The 19923-nt window shown below is 35.4% G+C and overlaps 2 protein-coding genes across 3 annotated transcripts; both read right to left on the bottom strand.

Annotated features, from left to right (window-relative positions):
- Positions 1-599: 599 nt before the first annotated feature.
- On the bottom strand, positions 600-8198 carry LOC107949030 (uncharacterized). 2 transcript variants are annotated; one of them, XM_016883733.2, is made up of 17 exons: positions 8077-8151; positions 7075-7395; positions 6341-6581; positions 5754-6025; positions 5238-5405; positions 5000-5112; positions 4360-4897; positions 4172-4266; positions 3758-3820; positions 3544-3632; positions 3384-3449; positions 2615-3217; positions 2437-2508; positions 2226-2296; positions 2082-2139; positions 1451-1718; positions 600-1338 (listed from the first exon to the last, which is right to left on the bottom strand). In XM_016883733.2, the coding sequence occupies exons 2-17, from the start codon at positions 7350-7352 to the stop codon at positions 719-721; spliced, it is 3615 nt and encodes a 1204-aa protein (XP_016739222.1). In that variant the 5' UTR covers positions 7353-7395; positions 8077-8151; the 3' UTR covers positions 600-718. The 2 variants fall into 2 exon arrangements, with proteins under 2 accessions (XP_016739222.1, XP_016739221.1); XM_016883732.2 differs by having other exon boundaries at positions 4360-5112; positions 8077-8198.
- A 6537-nt stretch (positions 8199-14735) lies between these two features.
- Positions 14736-16736, bottom strand: LOC107949029 (beta-1,6-galactosyltransferase GALT29A). Its single transcript, XM_016883730.2, has one exon. It carries the CDS (start codon positions 16072-16074, stop codon positions 14905-14907), a length of 1170 nt encoding a protein of 389 aa, XP_016739219.2. The 5' UTR covers positions 16075-16736; the 3' UTR covers positions 14736-14904.
- Positions 16737-19923: the final 3187 nt, after the last annotated feature.

Below are 19923 nucleotides of genomic sequence, written 5' to 3'. Positions count from 1 at the left end.
CAGAATAGCAATTTAGTATACTTCACTACTAACATGAATAAATTTTCTAAACATTTTTATGAACTTCTGAATTTTTTTACTTTTTTTTTAAATTTTATGAAATATAAGTGAACTACAACGCTAGTAGCCACATGAATGTTAATGACCCGAAAAAAAATAAGAACAAAATAACAAAATAAATAAATATTAAAAACCACTCAACTGGTAATGAAAATAATGAACCTCGTGAATTTTGATTCAAAAAAAAAACGAAGTGTCAAAAAGAGAAAAGCTTTTTATTAATGCAAGTAATGCAAATAAATAAAGTTATACAACAATAATTTTAACAACCTAATAATTTAAATAAAAATTTTTAAATAATTCAATGATATTTTATAACTTTTTAAAGTTAAAATGATCAAACTATAAATTTACTAATAATTTAATAATTTTAGATGTTATTTATCCATTTCAAATTGTATACTAAATTAACCAAAGTGAATACAATGATCAATTGCGAAAAGGATTAAATTGCTTCATTTTTAAAAGACACTAATTTGCCAAATCGAAATCGAGAACAACCAGAGAGCCAGTAAATGAAAAAAAAAAAAAAGACAAGGTAAGTAAATTTAATTGGATTAAACAAGCAAAATTCTTCAATTACATACATATGACATCTATTATATATAAAATGAATCATAATTAGTCCTTACTTGATCAGATTGCATCAAATGGGCTATCAAAATGCAAATTTCAACTCTGAGAGGTCATCCATTGGTATTTCTAAACCTATTGAATCATGGTCTTGCAAGCCATCTTCATCAAAGTTTAGCCATGAACTCAAATCTTGGGGACCACCAATATCATTTGAAACACCCAATTCTTCCATAGGATCTAAATCATTTAGTTGCAAGTTTGCGAAATCATCCGGACGAATATTACTTGGGGTTGGAGATAATGACCTAGCTTCTCTTTCAGTCATCTTGTTAGAATTAGCCAAAGGTGGTAGCAAAGGATCCGAGAGCCTGCCGTTGAATCCATGCCCTGACTTCTGTTTGGGCTTTGCTTTTGTTCTCCGGTCACCCTTGGCACCGTCTAATGATGTCCGACCAGCCCCGGATACCGAACTTGTATTTCTTGAATCTCTTTCGCTTCTATTTCCCCTTAGTCCTCCGGCGGTGCCATCAAGAGCCGGTGTTACCCTAGAAGAAGCACTCCCAACTACATCATCGATCAGTACTTCCCTCTTCCTACCTTTGTTCAGCGTAGATCCGTACTTGGAAACAGCATGCTCAGTCGAGTGAACAGCCAGAAGGGCATCTGGAGAATCGTACCTCTCAAAAGTACCACAAACAGCACCTGAGGCAGAAAATGAAATGAACAAGAATAAGCTTTCATAAATGCCAGTATCCGACACACTCAAGTTCAAGTAACATAGTATTATAGGCATGTAATGCCAACACAAATGTACCTGAGCCCCTGGCTTCGGCTTGATGGTTCGATGTTTCGTTGCAAGTATTACTAGCAGTTCCAGAGCCAATACCTTCAACAGATTTTGCTTCATTGCTGCATGGATGTACAGAAAACATGATATCTTGTAATGCAGGTTCGCTAAAGCAACTGTTGCCCGTCTGTTCGAATTTCCGACATCTATCAAGCGTTCGCTTAATAAAAGATAATGCAACTTGTTTTGAAACCTTGCGAACTGCACTTTTTGATGAATTACCCCCACGACAAGCCTGCGTAATTCATTCAATATCATGGTATGAGATGTAATAGTCGCTCATTAAAAGGGATATGCTCTGTAAATTCACCAAGAAATGCCAACACCAGATTACTAATGCATTGGCATTTTCCCGTAAAAACCACTGCATTATTCATGCTATAAGGCTAAATTAGCAAGCTAAATATACGGCAAGGTAAAGTAGATATTTGATAATTTTAGCTGAAAAGCACATAGCTTTGCATGTGAAGAGAAACATGCAAATCTAATAATCGGGATAAAAAGTGATAATATACTGGCCAATAAAAGGCAAAGAGTTAAACCTAATCAGCTTTAGATATTAATTAGAAACGACTTGCATCAGGTATCTGAGAATTACCAAACGTTTCTTGTTAGCCATTTGTACTAGTTGGTCCATTGCAGCATACTCGATGTTCCTGCAGATTAAACAACGTTATTCTAGTTAAAGCACTATTCCGTAAGCCTAATAAAATAGCTATAAGACAATTATCTTATATTGTACCTTCTGTCTACTTCTCTCCCATTCTGAATGGCTTTATCAATCTTCCCCAACTTTTTCTTCTTTTTCTGAATCTAAAAATTAATAAAACAAAGTGTTCAAATATGCAGAAACATGCAACGCAAAGAAGGCAGCTAAAAATGTTTTATATGTTACTTAACATCGGAACAATGAAATTTCATTTTAGCAAAAAAGGAAATAGATTATGAACAACCTGTTGATAAAGATTTTCATTAAGTTCAACAACATTTTGATTTATTGCTTCCTCTCCCTCTGTCAAATCAGGCTGCAATAAGGCGAAGGCACGAAATTCGAAAATGAAGATTAATCATATATGATTGAGCACGAAGATATTTGACATCAAATAGACAGCAGCATGAAGGAAAACTCACCAAAGCCTCTGGATAAATACCAATACTATGTAGCTCCAGCGCAAGCTTGTCCTCCATAGACATAAATTGATATTGGCCATCCAAAGAAGAAACGGCAGAAACATTTATTTCCTTGGGTAGGACCTGACCCAGGTCAGTTGAACATATTTCACTCACTGGCCCCATATCCGAATGTAAACATTCATCCTCTCCTAACCACCTTTCACTACTATGTAACGAATTAGACATGCTAGAGTTCCTAAATGTGTTAGATGCAACACTCGCATCATAAGAGAGTCTGTCTAACCGAGAGTTCTTCTGACACTGAAAATCTGCATTTGACTCAACTTCAGATTCCATCCTGTCCCTATCTTTAGATTCAACGTCCATCTGGTTGCATGAACCACAATGGGAATCATCACTTGCGTAGTGAAGGGACATATTCTTAGCTTCAAAGTGGTTGTAAATTTCTTCACTTTCATCTTCTTCTATCAAAGCAGAAAGAACCCTTTGGCATAAAGGAGTAACCTTGTCAAACTGTTTTAGATCAAATCCTCCAGTTGAAGTGTGAGTTTTAGCCGTTTCTTCAACAACAGTAGACGCATCTTTTGGCACCACACCACCCTGTGGAAATGAAAGGACTCGTATCAATATTTGCCAACGAAGTTAAAGCTTATATACAGCTATCCCTTCATCTGTTCTTAAATCTTTTATAAACTCATTTAAACTTGGCAGTTTACATCAAAAGAGATTTAGTTTAGGGAGAAATACATAAGATGATGGAGTTTACCAAAACAGTATATCCATCTCCAAACATCTGAGACAAACTCTCATCAAGCCCTTCTGCCAAATTTAGCTGATTCAACATCAAAACAATAGATCAGGAAACTTTGATTAACTAAACCCAAAGTGTCAATGAGTAAAAAAATCTGTCAGTAGCCATATGTTACCTGTTGTCTAAGGAATGATGTATCCTCTGAGCTGACAGAATTAAACATTGGTCCCATTTTCTTCCAAAAAGGACCAGTACAAGCAAGACCTGTCAAACCAAGTAAAAGGTAGGATTACCACAACAAAAGCTCAATTCTTAAGGCATTTGTTTCTCTTCTCTATCTTTTTTCTCTTTTGGGTGGGGACAGGCTATTACTGGAGAGAGATACGTACTGTTAACATTACGAGCAGAAGTGGCAGCGGCAAATAATTCATCCCGATCATCATCAGATTCACCTGAACATGTCATCCCATACACATTGTCATTAGAAATATACAACAGGAGCTCAAGGATCTTGCACCCACATCTTTAGTTCAAAAAATTTAGAGGCATATGCACACAGATTATCGTGATTCAAAAACTCATTCCAAATTAGAAAATTAAATAAACAAAAAACAGTCTCCATTAAAAGAAAATACTAAATTCATGCAAGTACACAAATATAACTTGTTGATAGCTAAACTAAGAGCAAAATATTTGTAGAAATGATAATGTCCGATCACAGAGATGTGGACAAGAATCCTATCATTCACACACAGCTTTAAGATTGGGAAATGCCTAGTAAATCCCATGGACCTAGTGAATACCTGTGAAATCTGAAGAGACATTATTTTGTACCAACCCAACACGAGCTGTGGCCTTGCGATCTTTCAGCTTCTTGGAAGGCGGACGACCTGTCTTACTGAACCAACAGAAACATGATTTATTCATCAGATTTCCCCAAGACAAATCGACAACCTAATACCAAAAGGGTAGTGGAAAAATATTTAAGAACCTTCTATTTTTCTCAGAAGCAGATCTTGCACTTTGTATTGGCTTGGTTGTAATATTCTCCAACTTCTCCCTCATAGGAGGAACACCTGGTTTAGTCAAGGATGGTGTACTGCTTCCAGTCCTTCCTTGTCTTCGGACTCCATCTCCAATTTCAATAGTAGACATTTTGTTCTTCCTCGTGGGCAGTAAGAAAGACCCAGCTTTTTGAGATGCAGGCAGAGTAACCTCACTACAATCAATTCCTTTCTCCTTTGATTTGTTATCTCCAGCCCCTGATTCTTCACTCTCAGAAAACCCAAATGGAGAAGAAACATTCTCAGGTTCCCTCTTAATTCTGGGTGTAACATTATCTACATTGCTGCCTAGCACTGACCCTCCAGTTCCGATAGATGCCCTAGCACCAAAATCAGGTGTTGCGAAGCCTTGATTTGAAATCTGAGCTTCAGCATTAGAAGTGGGAGACAGTAAATTTGCTCTCCTTGTACGTGAGTTTTTATGTGGTCTCTGACCACCCCACTGAGACATAGCATGTGAAGAACCTGTAGACATCAAACGTTTTTGATTGCTACCAACACCTAATGGTTGGGTCTTATTTAGATTTGGCTGTTCCCAGCCCTGCAAAGCTCCAGATGAGAGGTGACCTTTAGAAGATGAGTCCAACACCATAATGGAACCAGTACGTGGTGCCCTAGACCCCTTTCCTTTTAGCATTGTACTTGGGCCACTTGCTTGATTGTCATCCTGGAGAGTTGCCCTGATGTATAGAGCAATTAAAAGAATCAATAATCGAGAAGAAACCATTAAAAAGAATATCATACATGAAAGAAATCTTGTATATACACTACAGACTGCTAGAACTTAACCAGAGAAGGCACATACTTGGTATTTGCTTTTACTACAACCCTCTGCTCCAGCATAACTGCACGATCTCGAGGAATAGAGGTACTCTCCAGTTCATTCCTGAGCACTGTACTGGCATCTGAACCAGCTGCTTCAAAAGAACCATCTGACTTCCTAATTCCACCAACTCCTGGGGAAGATTTTGATCTGTATGCATATGAGACCAAATAACATAACAGTAAGAAAAAGCTTTCTGAGAACAAGGTTTGAAAAATGGTTGTAAAATGACAAAAATCACATAATTTATAAACAAAAGGACTAAACATGAAGAATAATCAATTGCAGCAACAAGGCCTTGAGATAAAGGAGAAGAAATCTTACAACATTTGCGTTAGAAAACAAAAATATCTTATCAAGCATTCAAAAATGCCACACCAGAAAACAAGCAGTTATAAAGTTCAAGTCGAAAACTAATATACCCACTTTCCAGCAATATGAGATAGCATTCTTTTTTAAACCTAGAACTAGGAAGCAAGTTCAGTCCTAGACAATCACCTAAAACCCTGTATATCACATGATCTCAACTTTGATTCAGAGCTCAGCTTTGGTTGAATAACTCGTTTTATATCTCGATCACCACCAGCGACTCTATTTCCTACTGCTGCAACAGATCGTTTCCTTTTCATCTTTGTCTCCCATCCTTCACCTGGCAATCTACGGATCTTTTCTTCAATTCGAGCAGAACCACCATTAACGGCTGAAGGCACATCACCATCCTTTTCTATTGTCGCCTGCTGCCTTGGATTCACAGCAGTTCTATTATCAGCCTGTGTCATGAAGGAAGAAAAAACAAGAGAAAGGAATAAAACTAATGAAGCATGAGCTAAAAAATTAAGAGAAAAAGTGAGGGTCTAGTAAAGCTATGTTTTAAGTTTCAGGCCCACTTTATCTTCTTTCTTTTATTTGTGCATAAAATAGCACATCCAATTATTGTTAACTAAAATGAGTGAAGCCCTGATGCATCACTAAGCAATGATCAACCGATTTTTCTATGGAAATCACAAGGTAATTCACCAAAAGTATCTTCCATAATGCATGCCAAGACTAAATAGGTATTCCAGCAATATAAGTATAAGACAAACCCGTAAATCAGCTACTGATGTGCGAACACGTTTGTTCAGCCCCATACTCTTCGGCCTATCCTCCAATCTTTGAGTCAATAAGTCATGACCATTTCTATGAATCTGGCTTCCCATCTTCGCGATACTTACTCCACTTGTTCTCTCACTTGAAATATCACTTCGTTGTCGCTTCTTTGAGCTTAAAGCTTCTCTATACCTTTCAAGTTTAGAAATTGACTCTCGCAACTTTTTTACTCTATCCCTGTTAGAAAGACAATGTAGATTCAATAACTAAAAAATGATCACATGACTTATGAGTAACATCATCATGATCCAGATAAAATATGCATAGAGAAGAGTACATGAGCAGTAAGAAAACTGCAAGAAGAACCATTTGACTTGCAGGAAAGCTCTATACTTCCTATCCAAGACAGTCATCTACATACTCAAGTTCCAAGGACATGTCCGAGGACTTGATGCCTAGATTGCATGCAAAGATAATATCTTAAATGTATCACGATACATGAGCATTGCATGCATTGTAACTAGTCATATACCAGGAAGATTGTTATTTGCCCATTATGTTCCCAGAGGCAGTTCCTACCATTACCAAATTAACATTAAGGCCCCCCGTCACCACAATTACAATGAGAAGTCACTATACTAACTCATACAGGATACCATATTCCATAAAATATAGAACATTCCGAATTTTAGCCTTTCTTAATGGTTGCAATAATGAAGAAAGACTGTACCTGGCCTTTCTGGAGGTATCTTGAACACTTTCCTTAAAGTTCTTAAGTTCCTCTGTTGCCACTGGAGGGGAAGGCTTAGGGTGTGAAACTCCAAAAGAATGATCCTCTGATGTACTGTTTCGAAGAGGAACGCCCAACACCCGGCTTAACTCTCCAGACCGTGTATATTTCTGACTGCCTAATGAAATCGGTTCCAAAGGCAAACACTGAGGTAATGGTGGCATATCTGATGACAACCCCGCATTCCCTCGGCTTAAATTATTCCCAGAATTCAACATTCTTTTTTCTCTCTGCCAATCTAATGACTTAGAACTGCCAAATCTGCAGACATGAACACGAGACAATTACCCACAACAGTCCAGTAACTCATTTCTCCTCCATTATCTATTCTTAAATCAATGATAATTTTGCCTTCCAGTTTTTACCATTTTCTTTTGCTTTTTAGCAGCTTTTCATATGATAAAAAAACAACAATCAAACAGAATCTTAGCAAATTATATCAACTACCCTTTTAAACATATAACTGAACAACTGCCTATATTAAAATATACTTAAAGACTTGAAATTTCTCTCCTATAATGCTAAACCTTAACTATGTCTTCTTCTCTTGCTACTACTTGTTAAAAGCACTAAAGCAGTAAACTTCGTCGACTTTTAAGTCACAAATAAAAATCCCCAAAAAATTTCAATTAAATCCCAATATTAAATTTACAATCATAAGAAAGAATAAAAAAACAAAGAAAAAAAAACCTGTAAGCTCAATTTCACCAAAAAAGGAGCGAAAACTCAAAAACAAAGCACAAAAACTTCTCTTCCTATCCAAGAATGAAAAATAATTAAAAAATATAAAAGGAAAAAAGGAAATTTTTGAAAATTTGAGAACTAGGCATATGAATGAAAACCCTATCTTTAGAGATATAGAAATATAAGAAAGAAAAGCCGAAATTGAAGGGAAATTAAGGTAAAATAAGACGAAATTAAAGAGATTAAGGATTCAATTACCTAAGAATCAACCAAGTCAAGCACAGATCAAAATCAGTATTTTTTTCTAGGGAAAAAAAAAAGGGGGAAAGCGAAAGCGATTATTGTAAACGTGTGTATATGTAATTATAAAAAAATTCTTTTGGCGCAGAAATAATACGTCGCCGTTTTGCTTTCGTTTTAGTTCATTTTTCGTTTTTTTGAATTTTTTTCATTATTTTAATGTTGCTTTTTCGGCGTAGGCTTCTTGATGTCATCCATATGTAAACATTACTTTAATTGGAGTAAATTGCATTTTGACACTTACGAAATTTAAATTATTTCAATTGAACCCTTACCATTTTTCCCTTTCTAACACCTGGCGGCTTCTTGACTCTACGAAGATTAGTACTCTGTCCGCTGCCAATTACAAGTGTAATTAAGTCGAGTCAAATTTGGATAATAGTTAACTTGAGTTTAACTTCAAATTTAAGATTTAATACTCGATTCGAGCTCAATCGAATATTAATTTTTAAGTTAATTAAATTTCAACTCAAGATTTAATTGAGCTACTCAATACTCAAACTCGAGTTTAAGTTTAATTAAGCTTGTTTGTACTTAATCTCTCTCTATATAATAAGAGTATAAATATAATTTCATAATATAAAAATATATTAAAATAAATAAATAAAAATTTGTTGCGGAAAGGATCGATTCGAGAACTCCGATATGACTACAAGTAAATTGACCGGAACGAAAAATAAAGTGAACACAAGGATTTACGTGGTTCGGCTTTAATGCCTACGTCCACGGGCAGAGGCGAAAAGAAATTTCACTATAACAAGATGAAGATTACAAGTGTTTTACACTCAAGACACAACCCGAGAACCTCACAACTCTCAACCCTATAGAAAACCCGAAAGCTAAAATCCTAGCTTTCAAAGAACAAGCTTTGCTCTCTCTTGGTTTGGGATGATGAATATGGCTAATGAACCTCTCTATTTATAAGAGAGTTCAAGGACATAATTGTCCAAAACTTTGGCAAAGATTTGTGGTTGAAAATGGACACCAACAACCATCCACTAATCCACTACCACCAACAACCCACTACCAACAACAACAATCCACTACCAATTTTAAGCCATTTCTTAACAAATCTCCACCTTGGCTTGAAATTTACCAAGCTGAACATCATAGTGAATTCCTCGAACTGGATCACCTCTTCCAAACGCCTCTCTGGCGCTAATCAATCCCGAATACCTATCAAGTCCAAGCAATGCTTGAACTTATATGCAGGGATCACCTTAGTTAACATATCTGCAGGATTCTTCTCGGTAGCAACCTTGCTGATAACAATGTCACCTTGCGTAACATGTTCCCGAACAAAATGATATCTGACATCAATGTGTTTGGTCCGTTCATGAAACATCTGATTTTTAGTCAGATGTATGGCACTCTGGCTATCGCAAAATACAACAGTGAAATCCTGTTGTAAACCCAAACTGCTTACTAGACCTTTCATCCACAATGCTTCTTTCACTGCTTCTGCTAACGCCATATATTCCGCCTCAGTCGTAGATAAGGCTACGGTAGACTGTAACACAGCTTTCCAACTAATGGCTCCTCCAGAATAAGTGAAAACATAACCCGTCAGAGATCTTCTTTTGTCCAGATCTCCAGCATAATCAGAGTCCACATAGCCCGTGACACTGCTAGTGCAGTCACTCTGATCATATACCAAGCATAAATCTGCAGAACCTCTCAAGTACCTGAGAATCCATTTCACGGCCTGCCAGTGTTCCTTGCCAGGACAACTCATGTATCTGCTGACCACACTAACTGCATGTGAAATGTCTGGACGAGTGCAAACCATTGCATACATCACGCTTCCAACTGCACTCGAGTATGGAATGTGAGACATTTGCTGCTTTTCTTCATCAGATTGTGGTGACAACTCTGCAGAGAGTTTGAAATGTGGTGCCAACGGAGTACTCACAGTTTTCGCTTTATCCATGCCGAAGCGTTGAAGAACCTTTTCAATGTAGTTCTTCTGCGACACACGAAGCTTGCCCGCCTTGCGATCTCTGTGAATATCCATGCCCAAAATTTTCTTGGCAGCACCCAGATCCTTCATCTCGAACTCACCACTCAACTGCGACTTTAACTTGTTGATTTCCGACATGTTTTTGGAAGCAATTAACATGTCATCAACATACAGCAACAAATAAATGTGCGAACCATCTGAGAGCTTCCGATGATAGACACAAGCATCATAGTCACATCTTGTGTAACCATGCTGAATCATGAAGCTATCAAACCGCTTGTACCACTGCCTTGGGGATTGTTTCAATCCATATAAAGACTTCTTTAATAGACAGACATGGTCTTCTTTACCAGGAACTGTAAAACCCTCTGGTTGACGCATGTAGATTGTTTCCTCGAGCTCACCATGCAAGAACGCCGTTTTTACGTCAAGCTGCTCAAGTTCTAGATCAGACTTGGCCACCATGGCAAGTAATACACGAATGGAAGAATGCTTTACGACTGGGGAGAAAACTTCATTGTAGTCAATCCCCTCTTTCTGAGTGAAGCCTTTAGCAACCAATCGTGCCTTGAATCTAGTTGCTTCAACCCCTAGGATGCCTTCCTTTTTCTTGAAGACCCATTTGCAACCAACTATCTTCTGGTTACTTGGCGGCTTAACCAACTCCCAAGTATGGTTCTTGTGAAGAGATTCTATCTCCTCACTCATAGCAATTGCCCACTGTGCCGACTCATCACACGTGACAGCCTCATTATAACTGGAAGGTTCTATACCAATGGACTCCGCCACACTGAGCGCGAAAGACACCAGATTAGCGTAACGCGGATTTGGTTTGATTTGTCTCTTCGTTCTTCCAGTGGCAATGCTATATGGTTTTTCTTGAGGTGACTCATCTTCATCGGAATCTTGCACCTCAACTTGATCATCCTGGACTGAAGTACCTTCCGTAGGAATTGGAGCGTCCACCTGACACTCCACCTGCTTCTCAACACCGTGATCTCCCATTCTATCTGACTCCTCCTTTTCCCGGGAATTTGTGGTGGATCGAAGCATGGATGACTCATCAAAAGTCACATCTCTGCTGATGATGAACTTGGACGAAACCGGATCAGGACACCACAACCTGTATCCTTTCACCCCTTGGCCGTATCCAAGAAATATGCATTTCTTCGCCCTCGGTTTGAGTTTTCCCTCATTTACATGAGCATACGCAGGGCAGCCAAACACTCTTAAACCAGAGTAATCAGCAGGAGAACCAGACCATACTTCCTCAGGAGTCTTCAGCTCAATAGCTGTTGACGGAGATCTGTTAACCAAATAACAAGCAGTATTAACAGCTTCAGCCCAAATTCTTCACCGAGCCCAGCATTTGATCGCATGCAACGAGCTCGCTCCAAGAGAGTTCTATTCATGCGTTCTGCAACTCCATTTTGTTGTGGTGTTCGACGAACAGTGCGGTGTCTCACTATTCCTTCATTTTTGCAGAACTCATTGAATTCACCTGAGCAAAACTCCAAGCCATTATCCGTCCGGAATCGCTTGATCTTCTTTCCTGTTTGATTTTCGATCAAAGCTTTAAATTGCTTGAAGTTGATGAGAACCTCATACTTGCTCTTCAGAAAATACACCCAAACCTTTCTCGAGTAATCATCGATAAAGGTAAGCAGATATCTGTAACCACCTTTAGAAATTGTCGGAGAAGGCCCCCAAAGGTCAGAATGGAAGTAATCCACTGTGCCTTTTGTCTTGTGAATCCCAGTGCTGAACTTTACCCGAGTCTGCTTACCGAAGACGCAGTGCTCACAGAAATTCAACTTTCCTGTACACTGCCCAGACAATAATCCTCGTTTGCTTAGCACCGATAAGCCTCTCTCGCTCATATGCCCGAGCCGCATATGCCATAACTTCGTGGTGTCAGAATCTAGATCATCTGATGATGACACTCCCGCAACACCTGTAACCGAGGAACCATCGAGGAAGTAAAGGCCCCGCTCCAAATTACCACGTATCACAGTCAAAGCACCCGAGAATACCTTGAGAACTCCACCTTCAGCAGAGTACCGAAAGCCTTTCTTGTCCAACGTACTCAAAGAGATCAAATTTTTCTTCATTTCTGGAATGTGCCGAACATCAGTTAGGGTTCTAACAATACCGTCAAACATCTTTATACGAACTGTGCCAATCCCCATGACTTGACATGCGTGGTCATTTCCCATTAGTACTGAACCAGAATGCTTCTCGTATGTTGAGAATGCATCTTTCGAAGTACTTATATGAAATGTAGCTCCCGTATCAAGAATCCATCTCCCACCAGCGTAAGAGTCGGATACTGCAAGAACGATCTCGGCATCACTTGAAGAATCTGCATCAGCTACATTCGCACGATCATTTTGTTGCTCCTGTGATTCTGATTTCTCCTTCCTTTTCGGACAATCTACCTTCATGTGCCCGTACTTCTTACAGTAGTAGCACTGTATTCTCTTCTTGGACTGCGATCTAGGATGGCTTTTACTTGAACTTCCACCCTTTGCCTTGGATCTTCCTCGAGCAACCAAGCCTTCGCCTTCATTGTTTTCGACCACCTTACCAGTGATTTTCTTCCTCAACTCACTGGAACTTAAGGCATTTTTCACCTCCTCTAGAGTCAGGTCATCACGACCGTACATCATTGTATCAACAAAATTCTCATACGAGGGAGGCAAAGAACACAAAACAATTATTGCTTGGTCCTCATCATCGATTTTGTTATCGATATTATTCAAATCCATGATAATGGAATTGAATTTATCCAGGTGCTGGGAAACAGGTGTACCTTCCTCCATCTTCAGGGCATAGAGTCTTTGCTTGAGGTAGAGCCGGTTCGTCAATGACTTCGTCATGTACTTGCTCTCTAACCGGAGCCACAAACCGGACGCGGTTTTCTCATCCGCTACTTCTCGTAGCACTTCATCTCCTAGACATAGCAGAATAGCACTATGTGCTCTTTCTAGCATGTCATCCTTTTGCTCTTCCGAAAGCGTGCTTGGTAATTTATCTTTACCAGACAATGCTTTTAGCAATCCTTGTTGAACCAGCACTGCCCGCATCTTGATGCGCCATAAACTGAAACTATTTTTCCCGGTAAATTTCTCGACATCATACTTAGTCGATGAAACACTTGTAGCCATAATTTGGAACCTTTGAATGAATGATAATATTTTCTTCCTGATGTGAAAGATCAGACAAAGCTGCAGTCACAGGGCAATTCAGAAAATATTATCACTCCTTCAACTACGCTCTGATACCAATTTGTTGCGGAAAGGATCGATTCGAGAACTCCGATATGACTACAAGTAAATTGACCGGAACGAAAAATAAAGTGAACACAAGGATTTACGTGGTTCGGCTTTAATGCCTACGTCCACGGGCAGAGGCGAAAAGAAATTTCACTATAACAAGATGAAGATTACAAGTGTTTTACACTCAAGACACAACCCGAGAACCTCACAACTCTCAACCCCTATAGAAAACCCGAAAGCTAAAATCCTAGCTTTCAAAGAACAAGCTTTGCTCTCTCTTGGTTTGGGATGATGAATATGGCTAATGAACCTCTCTATTTATAAGAGAGTTCAAGGACATAATTGTCCAAAACTTTGGCAAAGATTTGTGGTTGAAAATGGACACCAACAACCATCCACTAATCCACTACCACCAACAACCCACTACCAACAACAACAATCCACTACCAATTTTAAGCCATTTCTTAACAAAATTCGATAAAACTTGCTTGCAATTTGAATAAAGTATAATGATACTTATATTCAGTTCAAACAAGAGCTTGAGATTAACTCAATAATTTTCTAATTAAGTTTTTTTTTCGAGTCAACTAGAGTTGAATGAAAAACACGTCCGTGTTTACCTTCACGATGTAGGGTAAATTACATTTTGACCTTTATAATTTTCAATATTTTCAATTGACACCATGTTTTTGCATAATAGCAAGAATAATACACAGTGTGAAACTTTCCCTAAATCTAGGTTTAAACAAAGCATACTTAAGGGTTAAAGCTTGGTTTAGACCGACCCGAATTATAGTATTGATAATAAAATATTGTTTATTTAAATTTAATTGTAAAAATAAGAATAAATATCAAAGTTATACATGAACATTGATTCAATATATAATATTATGTATGAACTTTGAATTTGTACAATTTTATACATGTAATTTTAATTTGATTCAATTTTCACAAATCATGAGTAATATTATCGAATTAGTACCATTTTACGTTGATATGTTATATACATAAACGATTATATTATTCCAGTAATAAATAACTATATGCATTCATTTATTTAAATGTGTGCAGTTAAATTAAAATCAAAATTTCATTTATACATATGAATTACAATTCAAATTTCATGTACATAATTACACCAAATCAAAATTCATGAATCAAATTGAATTAATATATCAAAATTCATGTACAGATTTGATATTTATCCCTAATTTTGTTTTTAAGATTTTATTGTTTTAAAGTTTGTGAACCCAAGTTTAGAGTTTCACAAAATTTTGAGCTAATATTAATAATCTTGCACATGATCCAATTTTCATCCATGTTTTTGAAGGATAATTTGACAAACAAGCAAAGTATAACTTTAACCATAAACAAAGAAAAAAAGCAAATGGATAACTTGATCGATAAACTATGTTTGCTAGTACAGGGCCAGAACATGAAACAGAGATCTTTGACAATCGTGTTAGTGTTCGTGTTTTTCATGTTCCTTTTCGAATATCTAACAGGAAACTACTGATAGGACATGAATACAACGAAACAAGCCAAAAATCATCGATAGATTGCAACAGGAGGGAATCTGAACTTATCTGAAACGAACGGTATCGCACGTGGATTCTTTACCAGATCATGATAGAACTCGTATTCGGCCTCGTAATCATGTAACCGGAGCTCGGCCTTTTGGTTAGTATGATAATGATGGGCAGCAGAAGCCGATTTCCCAAACCCAAACATACCAACTTTATCACAAATCCCTAAAGCAAGCATAACAGCTTGAAATCCAGAGGAATAATGAAACAACGAACCGTCACGAACCGATCCCCATTCATCCAACGTCTTCCCCATCTGTTCAACAAATCGTTTCACTGAATAATACTTCACGATCCTTGCACACAACACATCAAACCTCGGGTCAGTAACCAACAGCGGCGCCTCACGAGACGAGTTACACATCACATAGTCCGCGAAATGAACCGGTTGGCAAATGTACATCACAATAGGAACATTAGGTCCATAAGGGTCACAAAAACAACTTTCACCATCCTTAGCACAAAGATGCAATACATTGCTATTAACAAATGATATATTTGTTTTAGTCCCTACTTGTTTTTCAAACCCTTTAATTCTAGCATTATTCAATCTAATCACAATCTCATAATCATCAATCAGATTCCCATACTTTTTATTCAATAAAATCCCACTATTTCCCACAATAGCACAAGATTTATACTTATTTGTACCAATGAAACCATTATAACCATCAATAGGGACCTTCACTAATTGAACTAATCCCATCATTATATTAGGTTGAAACACTTTTTTTCTAGCCCAATCTTGTAAATTCCTTCTAAAATCTAACCAATAATGATGAAATTTTGGGGATTTGAACATTACCAACAATTTATTATCCCTTTTGGATTTGGCTTTGGCATTGGCATCATAGTGATTGAACCTTCTCCATGTTGTATAACCTTTAGTTCTTCTTTCATTGTCATAGTTCCTTTCTAATAATTGGTCTATTTCAAGCTTGGATTTTTCTTCACCTATATCAATGGCTGCAAAGTTGAGCAAAGTAGAGTTGAAAGTTTGGGTTGGTGAAGGTTGTTGGGTTGCTGCCACCTTGAAGACACGGCGGCCGTAGATGAAAATCCGGAAGTTTAAGGTTGTTGCTAATACAACAAGCATTAGAATGCTTAGCAATGGTCTAATTGATCCTTTCATGGGGACCAAAAACAAGATTTTGGTGAAAATAGAAAAATGGGGTTTGCTATATATAGCTAAAAAAGATTTAAAACAAAAAAGTTTGGGTCTTTAACACATATATACATAACAGTATTTTTTGGGGGGGGGGGGGGAGGGGCTTCTGAAACAAAAAAAAAATGGATGAAAATCAAATTTTCTTTTGCATGAAAAGCAAACCCAGACAGGAAAAGAGAACAAAGATCAAATCTTGTACTAGGAAACTAACACACATATGTATGTATCTATATATCTTTTAAAAGAAGTTTGGGTCTTTACCACAGATATATATAAGAGAAGCGGTAGGTTTTGGGGGGCTTTTGGAACAAAAAAAAAGTAGATGAAAATCAATTTTTTTGTTCATAAAAATCAAACCCAGAAAGGAAAAGAGAACAAAGATCAAATCTTGGAATGGAAAACATTACCATGAACTGAAATATGAATTGCATGGAAATGGGTTTTGTTTGGTAAGTAAGAAAACCATGGTTTTTTTTCTTTAACAATTGCTAATGAGACTAAAAATTTAGCTAATATTTAGAACTAAAAAATGGGCAACTACAGAAAATGAAGAAATGGAAGACTTGACTGAGAGTCAATGTCCAGTTTTATTGTTTTTTTCCTTAAAAATTCGAGCTTTTTGGCGTGATTAATACGTATGGTGTTTATCGTAGTATTTCACGTTGGCCGGACTTTATTATAAAAATGGAAAATATTTTGTTATTTTATTTTTGTTGTATTATGAGAATTTTTTTTTTTATTGTGAAATTTATATAATGAAATATATTCCAAATTTTTTTGAGTGAGGTTAGAACTAGATTGAATCTGCTGGTTCAACTAAGGGGATAATATAATTTTTGGTCCTTGAACTTGTTAATAAGGCCTATTTTGATATTTGTATATTTTTTTAATTCATTTTGATTCTTAAACTTGAAAAACATAAAAGATTAATTATGTGGCATTTTGAAATTGTGCACACCATCACTTGTAAATTAAAAATTTTAAATAAATTTTGATGTTGTACAATGTTAGAGTGGCACATACAATATTTTAATAATCAGATCAGTGGTTAAACCGATCAGATCATTAAATTTATCAGGTCAACTGATAAACCAATATTAATTAATTAATTAATTAAAAATAGATTATTAATCTGGTTTGACCTATTAAATTAAGGTTCTTATCCTGATTTTCAATTTTTATAGGTTTTTAGCTGTTTTTGATTCAATCTGTTCAGCCCCTTTGTTTGGACTAGTATATCGATCGATTCTCAGTCCAATCAATCTGACTGACCAATCTAGTCATGTATCAAGAATAATAGTCACATCAACCAATCTTAACGGACTTCAAATTTATGACCAAAATAAATTTAGTTGACAAATTTAAAAACTAAAATGAACAAAAAAATACAAGTAATTGCCAAGTCACGAGGCCAAATTTTATATTATATCATTCTTTTTGCTATATCATGAGATTTTTTTTATTTGATTGTGAAAATTATATAATGAAATGTTTTTTTTTCTAATCATCGTATAAATATATCATATTTGTTGTTCAAATCGAGAATCGGTGGTTTAATTAATTTGATTGGTGGCATAAAATCAAATATAAAACAAAATTGTTATGAATTGACAAAAAGTCGAAAATCGAGATAAGAAACTTATGGTTCAACAAATTGAACCGGTTTATGATTTTTTTTTTAAATATTTATAATTAAATTTAATTATCATTGAACTACAATTTCATCGATTGAATCAAAAAGTAATGGTTTGACCACCTATTTGGTTTTTTACAATATTTACTTTTAGGATTGGTGTATCATTTGGTACCCGAGTTTAGTTTCAATGTTCTATTTGGTACTTAAGTTTTTTTTGTCCCAATTTGGTACCTAAGTTAGGTTTCGATGTTTAATTTGGCACCCAAACCAAAAGGCATTATGTGATCCAATAAATATTTGACACACCTGCTCCCATAAAAGAAAAAACATAGGTACTTGATTGGGATAAAAGAAAAACTAAAGTATCAACTTTAACATTAAAGCTAAACTCAAATACTTATACAGAATAAAGAAAAATATCAAGTATCAATTTGAGAAAACTCATACACCAAACATCGAAGTCAAACTCATATACCAAATAAAATTGAAGCAAAATTCAAGTACCAAAAACTATATTAACACCGACTTTTTTATATAATTACACGTATCAATCCAAATCAATGTAGTCGATCACACTTGTGGGTACACCCGTTTTTCAACTAAAATTAGGACGTACCAATTTTGATCTATTTCAGTATAACATTTTAATTTTAATAATATTTTTTTTAAAAATATTTAATATTTAATATAATAAATTTACAAATATTAAATAAAGTTAAAATATAAAAAAATTATAAATTATATAAAATATTCATCAATAAACTCCGCAAATTAAAATCTATCACTTAATAAATTTAAAATAAACAAAAAAATAACATCATACATTATAATATTATTCACAACAAAATAATATATAAAATGGAAGTTTCATAAAAAAATATTACGAATTAAAAGGGTGAGTGAGGCGTTTACTTTTTCCATATTTTTAGTTTTTACATTTTAAATTTAAAAAATGTGAAAAAAAAACCAACTTTCTTTTTAGCTATCCGAAACAGAATTTTATTATTTATTATTGTAATAGTAAAAAGTTATAAAATTTATATTTTTAAATATTATTTTTGCACCAGTCGCGCTGTATCATGTTTCTATCTATGTGATTGGAATTTGGCAGAATGAGCCGATATAATTAGTACGGATCAAAAATTTTTATCAGTGCGAAAAAAAGAGAGTTGATTGTTTTGGTTTTATTACACATCGGGTGGTATAAAAACAATCCACTGAATTCCTCCTTTTGCTCCTCAACTTATAGGGTATTAGCAGTCGTTTCTGGTTGTTTTTCTCCCAAGGGTGAGTTATTATGCGTTATTTACCCGTCCCCCACTAAAAGGGTTGAGCTTAGATAAAGAGTATTCTATTTCAAGCTAACCCAACCTGATTTAAATAAATATATATTTTTTAAAATTTTTATTATAAAAATATAAAAATAATAATATAAATATTTTAGGTTAAATTTTACTATTAGTCTATATACTTTACGAATGTTATGGATTTTCAATCAAATTTAGCCGATAAATTTATTTTTTTAGTCATTTAGGTGAAAGGGTCAAAAAAAATCAAATTACAAAAAAAAAATTCACAATGCGTAAATATTGAGGGTTAATTTTTTTTAGAATCAAGACTAAATTGACATAATTTATAAATATTAATAGTTAAAATTACTATTATGCCAATTTTAAAAGTTGCCATCGTTACCCATCTGATGTCAAAAAAAGATAAAATTGAATAGTTAAGTGATCATTTTATAACTTTTCATAGTTAGATGACAAAAAGAATACTAAGGGCACGTTTGGTTCGCTGTATTGGATTAGAGGTGTATTGGATTAGAGGTGTAATGGATTAGAGGTGTATTGGAATAGAGGTGTAATAGCAAATCAACTGTTTGGTTGAATGTAATGGAATAGAGGCGTAATAGTAATCTTGTGTTTGGTTGAATGGAATAGAGGTGTAATAGCATAATGGAAAAAGCTAAAATGACTAGAATACCCTTAGCATAAATTTGTTTTGGTAAATGATTATTGTTATTGTTATTTAAATTTTAATAAGATTATTAATATCAATAATAAATAATTTAATCATATTTAAACATAATTATTATTAAATATATTATAATTAAAATATATAATTTAATAAAATTCTTAATAATCAATATTCTTATATGAATTTACTCAAATCATAAT

This window comes from Gossypium hirsutum, chromosome A08 (assembly GCF_007990345.1).
Source record: "Gossypium hirsutum isolate 1008001.06 chromosome A08, Gossypium_hirsutum_v2.1, whole genome shotgun sequence".
NCBI lineage: Eukaryota > Viridiplantae > Streptophyta > Magnoliopsida > Malvales > Malvaceae > Gossypium > Gossypium hirsutum.
The sequence above is the reverse complement of the archived record's forward strand: the minus strand, read 5'-3'. Positions and strand labels throughout refer to the sequence as shown.

What these genes read in the sequence shown, in the direction of transcription:
- LOC107949030 (XM_016883732.2), bottom strand. Translation starts at nt 7,352, where the DNA reads ATGTTGAATTCTGGGAATAATTTAAGCCGAGGGAATGCGGGGTTGTCA. An exon ending in TGTCTCTTCAGATTTCACAG is followed by an intron (nt 3,821 to 4,171) that starts GTATTCACTAGG and finishes TGACATGTTCAG; the next exon opens with GTGAATCTGATGATGATCGG. An exon ending in GTATTTATCCAGAGGCTTTG is followed by an intron (nt 2,509 to 2,614) that starts GTGAGTTTTCCT and finishes GCCTTATTGCAG; the next exon opens with CCTGATTTGACAGAGGGAGA.
- LOC107949029 (XM_016883730.2), bottom strand. Translation starts at nt 16,074, where the DNA reads ATGAAAGGATCAATTAGACCATTGCTAAGCATTCTAATGCTTGTTGTA.